General features: G+C 39.9%; 1 protein-coding gene across 1 annotated transcript; it reads right to left on the bottom strand.

The window, feature by feature from the left end:
- Positions 1-823: 823 nt before the first annotated feature.
- On the bottom strand, positions 824-10357 carry LOC119796591 (tetraspanin-8-like). The gene is made up of 9 exons (XM_038305217.1): positions 10192-10357; positions 8829-8900; positions 8639-8755; positions 8044-8118; positions 4844-4939; positions 2284-2397; positions 2165-2197; positions 1999-2082; positions 824-1602 (listed from the first exon to the last, which is right to left on the bottom strand). The coding sequence occupies exons 1-9, from the start codon at positions 10249-10251 to the stop codon at positions 1459-1461; spliced, it is 795 nt and encodes a 264-aa protein (XP_038161145.1). The 5' UTR covers positions 10252-10357; the 3' UTR covers positions 824-1458.
- Positions 10358-11969: the final 1612 nt, after the last annotated feature.

Below are 11969 nucleotides of genomic sequence, written 5' to 3'. Positions count from 1 at the left end.
GATTACAGAGCGTGTGGTTTTCACAGAGAGAAGCTGCTCGCCTCCAGGCATTAATGTCATGTAAATTAGTCCAGAAGAAGCCTGGAGGAGAGAAACCGGGTCGTCTGATCCAGAACCATGATGAGCAGCAGTTAGAAACTGTAGCTATTCTATCCCACCTTAGCATCATCCCTCCACCACCGTGCTTTAGAAATAGCAAGAGGTGTTTATGTTGTTCTGTCTGGTTTTATCCATGATGCAGCAGCCATAACTTAATGTAAACAGCTTTTTCCTTCGACCAATTCAAAGAATCAGATCTTTTTCACTCTGACCTGAGAGCCTGTAGTCCCAGCAAGCTTGTAGGTTTGTGCTTATGCCCTTAAGGATGTTCCAACATCATCTTTTTTGGCAGCAGACTTATTTAATTTACATTTGACTCCTTACAAAACAGCCTCTCTGATCAAAGTCCTAAATCTGTATAAAACTTCAGACTCTTTGGGAACTTTTAGGTTTCTGGAAAGGCATAAAATCGGCATGTAGACATTAACCTGATTATTTTTTAAATCATCGTAAAATGTGTTGCTGTTTTTTTTTTTGGTCTTTATTAATGTTTGGTTGAATGTTATAGATGACGTATAATCCTACTTTCTTATCTAATCTCAGTGAGACCTGTGGCTAAATTCATGCATTTGATCAACAGGATGAATTCTGTGGCGATAAAGGGTGTCCTGATCTTTACTTTAAGCACAATTAAATGTTGTAATAAAATACCCAAAGTTCTGTTCTAAACCAAAACGGCAGACATGGATTCCAGAAAATAAAACAGACAGATTTTTTTGTATGGTTTCATTTCCCTTTAAGCTCAAGTGAAATCAGTTCCAAGGAAAACGAACGACAGAAAAGAAACATGTCGTTTTCACGTTTTCCACAAACAAACAAGAAAACATTCAAGGTTCAACATTTAGTTTGATCAGTTTAACATTTAACATCCTTTTTGATTAAAAAACAAAAATCAAACATAATCTTAGAGCTGTGGCAGCAGGTTAACAGAGTGGGATGAACCAACAGAACAGCAGGATCTAACTCTCCATCATCAAAACAGATCTTATGGCTTCTTCCTCAGTGCTTTTAATTTGCAATAATCTGAAGCAAACAGAACTTTAATGAGTCCCAAGAAAACAAACATTTCAACCTACTTGTCTTTTTTTTAAAAGATTTTCAGAAAATTAAAACCAAACATAAAAATATATCTATTATTTCCCCACACATATAAAAAGGTGCAAACTCAAAGATATATTTATTAAAACACAAATATGGTTTAAAAAATATACTTTAAATGCTGGCCCAGAGTTAGGTCTGGAAGCTTCCCCCTCCTTGCAGGAATGAAAGGCACTAGTGGACGCAGTCCTCGCACCGCGTCGGATTAACAGCAGAGAAAGCGGGACGTCCCGTCGGCGGCAGAGAGGCGGCGCTGCTCCTTTAGTAGGGGGGAGGGGGGTTCTGCAGCTCCTCGTACTTTGGAAGTCTGGGGGTGAAGATGGCGGGAACGCTGAGCAGGATGGTGGCTGTGTTGCGCTGGCGCAGCTGGTGGATCATGATGCAGGACAGGATCGTGCCGAGAACCTGAGAGACGAGAAGCAGGGATTACTAACAGATCTTTAGATGTTTGAACTCCACACGGATAAAACTAGGGCTGCCAACTCCCTGAAGAAAAAAAAAAAGGGGCACACCTCATGGTGAGAAAAAGTGTGCCGACACACCATGAAGTTTGCTTTATATTTATTATAGCGTCTGTTTACATTCCTGTTTTGTTTCCCGGCCTCTGAAGAAGCAGGAATTAAACAGCATGAAGGTCACAGAGGCGTAAAGACAGACCTATCTCTAATCTGAGCAGAGTAAGCTGATTTCTTCAGGCTTACTTCATGTTGAGAACAGCTCCTGTGGTGCAGCGGGACTTTAAAACCAGGTTATGTCGCTCTAAGAAGCCGCTAGTTTAAATAAACTAAAGGTTTTACTCACAGCCAGAGAAGCCAGAGTGAAGACGACCCCGAGAACGATGTCAGCCAGCAGCAGGACGTAATGCATGAGGATGGGGAAACAGGGCTGTAGGAGGGAAGAGGAGCGGGGGTCAGTTTAAACGTTCATATGATTCAGTTTTACTGCAGATGAGCGCAGGTTTACTCACCTTGCTGTAGATGGACCTGCTTTGGGTGAGATACTGGAAGAGACAGACACACAGAAACATGAGCGTCTCCAGGTGGATCAAACACGTGAATCTGACGGAGGCTGAGCTCAGGTACTCACCTGGTAGCCGATCCTCCTGCACTCAAACTCCTCCTCCTCCTCGGGGTTGCAGATGCATGTAGAGGGTATGTCGCCATTCCAGTCTCTGTAGCTGAACAGGCCGCAGCAGTGCAACTGAACCCACAGAAGAAGAGGGAAGAGGTTACAGAAACTTCCAGGAGTTTCCTCCAAATGTGGCGCCTGGCTTTGCTCCCATCCGCCCACATGGACCCCAAAGATGAGGCTCTCTGCAGAGGCGTCCTGAAAGGTTCTCTACCAGAACCCCGTTTGTTTCACTCCTTAAAACATGGCAGACATGGAGTCAATGCATGGATGCAAGAATAAGATCTCATGTTAAATATGCATCCATGCAGCTCTTTTCTGTGGAAAACTTGAGCAAACTTGGAAATAATCCTGCAGCAGGATGAGTTAGAAACCCCGTATTTTATTTTTTCTAATTAACCTTTATTTAAACAGGAAATAATCCAATTGAGATTAAAAACCTCTTTTTTAAGGAAGTCCTGGCCAAGAGATACATTAAATTAAATGTACATAAAAAAAAAACATACCAAGTAAAACAATTACAGATCATTGAGGCTGCTTGAAATTCTTTCACTTTCAACTTAAAAGCATTTAAAGATAAAAACTCAGTCAGCTTCCAGTTTCTTTGTAAACATTCCACGCACAAGGAGCTACGTAGCTAAAGGTGTTCTTCCCTAGCTCTGTGCGGGAACAGTGATCAACAGCTGATCGTTGGATCTCAGGGCAGAAGAAGCCATGCTTTTCTGTGGAAGTACGTTACAAATGTTAGAGGGCAGTAATCCAAGAAGGGCCTTAGGAATGAAACTGCCTTCCAGCAGCAGCTGCTGCCTCTGCTAGATTGGCTGGGATGAAACTTTGAGAAACAATTCTCTATAAAAAACGTCCTTTCAGAGAAACTTTGCTTTTTCTCTCAGATTTTTTTACAAATATTTTTATTTTCGATCTTTTAATTTTTTTATTTTTAAAAAGGAGAAATGCAAAATCTGTTACAAAAAAAATAAATGAAACTAATTCCTTTTTTAAATCCAATATCAAAACAAAAAAGCAAAGTTCCCCTTAAGACCTTTTTTTCTTTAAAAAAAGGAAGTTTTTCAAAGTTTCACTTCAGGATTGAACTTCTTTTTTGGTTTTTCCTTTTAAGAAGCATTTTCTTCTGCAATAGTGAAACAAAATTCACTCCATAGCTTGTAGCTTCCCTGCGGCAGACGCCGTTTTCGGTTTTTCTACTGATGGCTGAGAATCACACGGCGGCGTTTTTCATGTGGTGTCGACCAGCATGAAGAAGTCAAAACCTCCAGCTTGTGATTTGCTCTAAGGAGGGGGTGGGGGATCTCCTGTGGTGGGCTTCTGCTGATGTTCCCATGGCAACGCCGACCAGAGGTTTCCAGACATTCACCCGAAAAATAGTTTTAATTGCTTCACTCTGCATTTGTTTTATATATATTTACATTTATAGAGTAATATTCATTTCTACATCAATGTATCAATTATTGGCTAAAATGTTAATTATGTTATTGTGCTTTTCAAATCATTTTAATGTTATATTTAACATTTCAGTGATGTATAATATTAGAGGTTATCAATGATGGGTCATGAGCTCAAAATTAGCTAAATGAGTAAAATAATTAATGTGATAAAAAAAAAATCAAATTACAGTAACCCTGAACGTTATTAATTCACTTTATGTTTAAATAATTAAATGAATATAGAGTAGAATAATTGCATGTATTCTTAAGGGTTCCTCAGCTTATTTAATGGAATATTTATATTTTTAGGGGTCACAGTTTAAAATGTTTTGGAAAAACTAATAAATAATTAAATGCAGCTTACAATGGAACATTGAAATGGATGCGTTTCATTATACGCTACGAGTCGCATCACAATGATAAAGCGTTTAAAGCCCCTCCCCAGCTGCACTCTGGGAACATCTGGGTTAAAGGGAAACGCGAATCTAAATATTTACGGCAGCAAACATCTGACCCAGCTTACGACAGCGCAAAATTTATTGTGTATTAAAGGAAAAATAACCACTTTATTGGTCAGGGAACAAGATGAGTGATGCTTTTTTTTTTAGTTCTGCTTTTTTTAGCCAGAGCAAATGTAGACGTTAAAAACAGGAAGTGATGAAGGAGCACGGAGGGTTAATGAGAGACGGCCGTTTACATCCTGATGGTCAAATGACTTCCTCCAACAGGTGGAGGTCGGCGCCTGTATTTGCTAAGCAAATAAACCAGAGCAGGATGGAGGTTACAGCAGCGGCACTTTGCGAGAAAGAACAGTGACGTGTGTGTGGTTCAGGTGGGCACCAACAAGGCTTTGAAACAAGCAGAAAGGAAACTTTAAACCACACAGGAGGTGGTATAACCTTTCATATCCATCACAGTTTTTTTTTCCTTCTTCCTGTAGGTTTTTGTTGAAGCTTAACTTGAATTGTTCTGCCTGAACTTGAACGGAGGCTTGATTTTAATATTTCAAAACAAACTTGGAAAATGTTAAATAGATTCGAGAGAATCTGCTGGAGGGGGGTTAAATATCTCACCTTCTCCTGCAGCATGTCGGCCATGTGCTTTATCTGGAAGGATGCGTCGCTGAGAGGCAGAATCTCCTTGAACTTCTCCTCCATGATGCCCTCCAACTACAAAAGCAACAAACCAAACGGAGCCAATAAATTCAGAGGCAGAAACATCAGTCCATAAATTCCCTCAATGAAATAAAAGTAAATACATTTCACTAATAAATTAGTAAAATACAAATAAAAGAAGAAAACATTTAATCATCTGGAGAAAAAAAAATGTCTGAACTTAAAAAAAAAAATTAAATCTCTGAATTGAAAAAAATTGTTTAAAGCTACAGTGTGTAATTTTCAGTGACATCTAGCGGTCAGACTGCAGACTGCAGCAACATGAACGTCTCCCCCCCCACCGCTTCTCCCTCCCAACAGTACGGCGAGCGTTACAGGACAAAATGTCTTCCACGACGTCCGCATCACCTACCCTCTCAAGTGATGAGGTTTGTTTACATAGATAATTTTACAGATAGTATTTCATTGGTCTGTTTAGGGTATAGATTTCATGTAGACTTAAGATAATAAATATACCCGTTATTTTTTCTACGTCGTTGTGACGTTTTGGTGAGCTGCTTTGCATGGTGATATAAACAGACGAAGTAATTGTAGTCATTAGTTTAACAGCGAGATTGTGTTCGCTGGAAGAATATATATTCCCCGTTTACAGAGTCCAAGTCTTGTTTGTGGCACGGGGGTTACAAGGCAAGGAAGAGGGAAAGGAAGAGGGCAGAGAGGCCGGGGTGAGCGTGCAGCTGGGGCCAGGCGAGAGAGGGGAGCCAGCGGGGTGAGAGCAGAGGAGGAAAGGCTTGAAGATCTCCAAAGGAGCCGGAGAGAAGTAACCGAGGTATATATCCAGAAAATTATTTTACAGAAAATTACTGAATCATTACCTGTGAAACGTCAGGGACGTTGCTGAATAAGTATACTGGAGAGTAACAGCATCATCACGCAGCAGCATGTTATTGTTTTAGACAGGTCTGAGCATCCTGTACTCCAAAAACTGCAGTGATATTAGACAATTGTGTGTGTAGGATTAATTACCTGTCCAAGAGAAAACTGGCAACTTGAGCGTCACTTTGAAAACCTTTTTCCTCCATCAGTGACTTCCATCGTGTAAATGCCGTGCCAATGTTGATCCGTGTTTTTTGCCGTTTCTTGTCACGCCTGCGTTTATTCTCGTCGTGTTTCCGCTTCTTAGATGACGGGGGTTCGGTGCCCGCCGCTTTTCGTTGTGATACAGAGTAGACATGATCCTCCATTCGTCTGATGTTTGGCCACACAGTGCCAAACAGTTTGCAAAGTCACTCACGCCTGCCGCCTTGTTCACCTTTCTTGTTACTGAGGCGCAGTATACCTGCTTCTTCTTCTTCTTCTTTGGTTTCAGGCAGACTAAACGCTTCTCAGGCATAATACTGCCATCTACTGTTCAGTACCGTCTCAGTTCATCTCTCTCAACTTGCCGTAGTTATTTTTGAGCGTCATGGGAGATCTCGCAATCGCTAGTTTGTTGCCTCTGCGCTTGACGTAGCGCAAAGATGTCAGCCTCCATGGCTGCGAGACCCGCTCCTATGTAATTATAAATAACGAATTCTAAGGCAACGCAAATATTATGGTTAAAAGGCTGAGCTCATAGGTGATGATAAATAACATAGTTATGTATAATATATTAAATTTCTGACTTTATATGCCTGTAATTATTACACACTGTAGCTTTAAAGTTTTTCCCCAGTTTAAATTTATCCAATCTATTTTTACTATCTTTGCTTTATTACACTTTATTTCTTATTCAACCATTATAACCAACCAACCAAAATAAAAGCATAAAATGAAGTCCGATTTCTTTAATATAAGAAGATCAGAGTTCAGCCGATGCTTCAATGTGAAACACATCTTATCCACAGGTATTATTTATGTCTGTAGAAGTCTAACAATCCTCCACTGTCACTATGCATTGCTATTGGAGAGCAGTTATTCAGCAAGTTTCTATGCTTTCATGGCTTTAGTTTGCAGTTTTTCAGTAAAATAAGATTGAAATCTCAAAGGTCTTTCGTGACACTAAATCATGAATGTCCAACTCTTTTTAAACCTTCTTTAGCATAATCAGGTCTTCAAAGAAAATTTTGTTTTCATCATTTCCTTTGCAAAGAGATCATTGCTCTAGTATTTCAACTTTACTGCTATTGATTTATCTGTCAGCCATTTTTTGCTCTTTAAAGAGCCTAAGCCTCCATCTTAGATACCAATATGTGCTGATATTTTTAGCTTGATTCCTGAAGCTGATATTTTCCCCCCCCATTTCCATTTTAATGGAATAAAAATGACACATTGATAAACAAAAATTGTTTTAAACAAAACAATAAAAAAAATTATATAAAAATAATCAAAACAACAATGGAAATGTTGGCCTCAAGTTTAAAACGTGTTGAAAGTCATTTAAAAAAACAAACGCTTAAATAAATTAGTAACGACCAAACCTGGAAAGATCAGTAATCTGGGATCGATTAGATCGAACAGAAACTATAAAATTAAGGGAATAAAATCAGAATTTTAGGTCTAAGAGAATAAAAGGGTAACATGATGAGATTGAAGTCATATCCTGCTTTAATCTAATGCATGCCTAGAAAAGGATGTAATGATGTCACAAGCGAGCGTCCTCTTCCTTTACGGAAGCAAACATGGATGCTGGAGCTCATCTTATGCTCTTTTACTTCTTTCCCCAACCTCAGCCGGTGCATTATTAACACAAGTTTTTTTAAGATGGTTGAAAATAAAGACGGCTCTCTGCATCATCCTCCCTCAGGGTGGTTTTTCTTCCTGCTTCTGTGTAGCAGGAAGCAGGTATTAGTAATGTTCAAGTCGGATGAATGTGACCTGGTTGTTCAGAAACGGGTCGCATTTGAAAAGATCAGGTAGTGGTTGCATACGAGCAAAGAAATAAATAAAAAAACTAAAATTGGATTATGGTCACTTCAGGCTGCAGTTTGGGTGATTTATGTTCATATCTCTATTGAAGCTTCTCTCTTATCAAAATTACTTTTTATTCTCGTGATATTCTGACTTTATTCTCTAGCTTAGTATAGCCCTGATTCTCTGTCATACAGTTCAAATGTTTACTGATCAAATCAACAGTTTGGTGTGAAGAATTGCTTCTGCTGGAGGAAGAGAGACGTTACCTGAGGACGTGCAACAGCTGACGGGATTCCTGCTCGGATCATGAGCAAGGCTCCGAGGATCATGCAGACCAGGAACTGAGGGAAAACAGAAAGGAAAACCAAGTTTGGACCAGAATGTTACATCTGAGCCATGCTGGACCTCTGGGAGACACACATTTCTACGCCATCAACAGCGGGACTGGACAGATTTAACTCATTTATTTATACAACGTGGCAGGTAGGTGGTTAATTGTGAACAGAACCATGGACTGAAAGCGTTTGTGCTGGTTCTGACCCAGAGCTACCTCATTTTCCACCCAGTAAAGCATTTAAAACATTAAACTAGCTAATATTTCCATCATCTGACCTCTGATGAATTGATCCATTTATGAATCTAACAGAACTGATTCTGAGGGGTATAAAAAAAACCATAAGCAGAAGTCCTGACGTTCTTGCAGCTGTTTTAAGTTCCTGTTTAGGACTAATTTCACCTCTGACAAAAAACCTTATCTGCTTGCGTGGCAACGGCTCCAACATGATGAAACATTTGAAGTCACCAGAATCTCCAAACTAACGACATCCTGTTGGATCAGAAACTGCTTCCCGCAGCACTCACCACAATCAGAGACGCTTTGCTCTCCTTGTAGGCCCCGTAGGCCCCCAGGAGGCTGAGCATCATGGTGACGGCGCCCATCACGTACAGGCAGATGATGCCACTGGCCCGGCTTTCCATCTGCAGAAAAAAAGGGTTCAAATTTAGACTTTAAGGACACCTTTAGTTTAGTCCGTTCGGTTTGTTCTCTTACGTTTGAGTCTTCCTCACTGCTGGTGAAGATCTGTGACAGCACGGCGAGGCCAATGATGATCCCCCCGACAATCTGAAAGTAAAATAAGATTAAATTTATTCATCCAGCCTGTTGCTAACATCCCGTTTCCCCGGTCAGTTCTGCTCCAGTTACGAGAAAACCCACAGAGATAAAAAGAAAGTAACCTAGATACTAAGCTGTTGGGTAACAGGATGTTACCCTGAAAGAAGGATCTCTTTTATGATTTCACCTAACTGCTTCCTCCCAGCATTCTAACTTCAGCTCTAAAATAACACACATAAACAGATAGAAAAAGCGTCTGCTCCGTCTCTGGCGCCAAGCTTCGTTTTCTAAACTGATGACCTTTAACATGAAGACAGAAAAACACCCTGAAATCAGCTTGAAGGTTGTTTTTTGGGGGTTTATTAATGTTAGTTCAGGATCTAAACATGCAGTAAAAAAGCCACAGGCTTCGTTGCTAAACAAGGAACCATTTCCCTGTTTGTGAAACTTGAAAAACTTGTTTGATGATTAACGCAAAGCTGCAGCCTGAGCTCAGCTGCCTGAACATGTCCAACCAGAGCAAACACCAGTGCCAGCAGGTAACCTGAGTGCAGGGAACGCCCACAGGCCTGGTTTTATGAAACCACACTGAGAAAAATAAATAAATCAATAAATAAAACAAGAGCAGAGAAATTAAAACAGTTTCTGCTGTTGATACAAAGATTTGAAGCTGATTTTTAAACTAAAACAGAAACAAAAACATGACAAAGAAAGAACGTTTTAGGCTTAAATCATCCAACTGTTGAAACATCTTTAAAAGAAAATACTTTTACTCATTTTATCCTGGTTTAAAAAGAGTGGAAAATAAATCCTGTTGTAAAAGTAAAAAGCATAGACTTAGAAATAAAAATAAAACATTAACATAAAGTGTGGGTTTAATTAAACAGAGGATCATGTGAAACTTTAATGAGGATTAATTTGTAGCCAAAGGGCCAGTTCACTTTTTACTTTGTTTTATAAACCACAAAACATCCAGTTTGATCAAACTAAAACATCCAAGATAAAAAGACAACCTAGAATTAAGTCATTTTTTTAAATTTCTAAACTTTCATTTTAGCGGCACACCTGTTCCCTTTGGACCTGATGCCATTAAACTACAGTCATCGCCACACCTAGAAATACACGATTAAATAACACATGTGACCGACTACAGCGTTAAAATACACTTTGTTTGACTATAAAACGCTCATTATGACTCGGTATTAATGTGTAATATAGCTGAAATGGCGCTAACGGTCCTCAGCTTTAACTGCGCACTTTTAATTCCGACCCGGTTTCTGGATAAAAGCGGGAAACTTACCGCGAAGAACAGGTTAAACCCGATAAAAGTCCGTTTGAGGCAGGTGTTTATTTTAGCCATGGTTGCGAAGGAGAACAAAACAGGAAAAAAACAACTTTTAACAGCGACGTTTCCGTCCGGAGAGGGTAGGAGTTCAGAGAGGAGATGGAGGACAGCCGGGACGTCTGATGGATATATGCAAGGGGCGGGGTTTGTGTTGGCTTTATTCCCAGGGCGGGGCTTGTGTAAGAGTTTTACTTAAAACGAAAGTGTTCCGTATGGAAGCCCGTTTCCGCCACTCTGTAAAAAAAAAAAAAAAAAACTATCTCAATATAATGAGATAGTAACTCAATATAATGAGATAGTATCTCATTATATTGAGTTACTATCTCATTATATTGAGTTACTATCTCATTATATTGAGTTACTATCTCATTATAATGAGATACTATCTCATTATATTGAGTTACTATCTCATTATATTGAGTTACTATCTCATTATAATGAGATAGTAACTCAATATAATGAGATAGTATCTCATTATATTGAGTTACTATCTCATTATATTGAGTTACTATCTCATTATAATGAGATACTATCTCATTATATTGAGTTACTATCTCATTATATTGAGATAGTTTTTTTTTTATTTTTTACCAATTTTTAAGTTAAAATTGAGTATTTTTGGTCAATAGCTCCCAGGTCATGTGACCTATTGATGCAAAATCAGTGTGAAATTGTTCTACTAGTCTCTGTAGATGGGGCACACTCATTTGTTTTGCATTTTAACTCTTTTTTATTTTTTTTACCAATTTTTTTAGTTAAAATTGAGTATTTTTCGTCAATAGCTCCCAGGTCATGTGACCTATTGACCCAAAATCAGTGTGAAATGGTTCTACTAGTCTCTGTAGATGGGACACACTCATTTATGTTTCATTTTAACTCTTTTTTTATTTTTTTTACCAATTTTTTAAGTTAAAATTGAGTATTTTTGGTCAATAGCTCCCAGGTCATGTGACCTATTGACCCAAAATCAGTGTGAAATGGTTCTACTAGTCTCTGTAGATGGGGCACACTTATTTGTTTTTCATTTTAACTCTTTTTTTATTTTTTAGCAATTTTTTAAGTTAAAATTGAGTATTTTTCTTCAATAGCTCCCAGGTCATGTGACCTATTGACCCAAAATCAGTGTGAATTGTTGGGTCCCCCCTTACATGGGCCCACCACCCGTGAGAGGGGCCATAAGGGTCGTATGCAATGTGTGTTGGCCGGGGGAGGGGACCCTGGTGGTCCGATCTTTGGCTGCAGAAGCTGGCTCTTGGGATGTGGAATGTCACCTCGCTGGTGGGAAGGGACCGGAGCTAGTGTGTGAGGCTGAGAGGTTCCGGCTAGAAATAGTCTGTCTCACCTCGACGTATGGTTCTGGTTCTGGAACCAGTCTCCTATAGAGGGGCTGGACATACTTCCACTCTGGAGTTGCCCACAGTGACAGGCGCTTGGCAGGAGTGGGCATACTTGTTGCCCCCCATCTCGGTGCCTGTACGTTGGGGTTAATCCCGGTGAACGAGAGGGCTCCGTCTAAGGGTGGGGGGACGGGTTCTGACTGTTGTCTGTGCTAACGGGCCAAACAACAGTTCAGATTACCCACCCTTCTTGGAGTCCTTAGAGGGAGAACTGGAGGGTGCTCCTCCTGGGGACTCCCTTGTTCTGCTGGGAGACTTCAACGCTCACGTGGGCAATGACAGTGAGACCTGGAGGGGCATGGTTGGGAGGAATGGTCGCCCCGATCTGAACTCGAG

Source organism: Cyprinodon tularosa, unplaced genomic scaffold (assembly GCF_016077235.1).
Source record: "Cyprinodon tularosa strain WSP-4 unplaced genomic scaffold, ASM1607723v1 ctg552, whole genome shotgun sequence".
NCBI lineage: Eukaryota > Metazoa > Chordata > Actinopteri > Cyprinodontiformes > Cyprinodontidae > Cyprinodon > Cyprinodon tularosa.
This window is presented reverse-complemented; position numbering and strand designations above follow the sequence as displayed.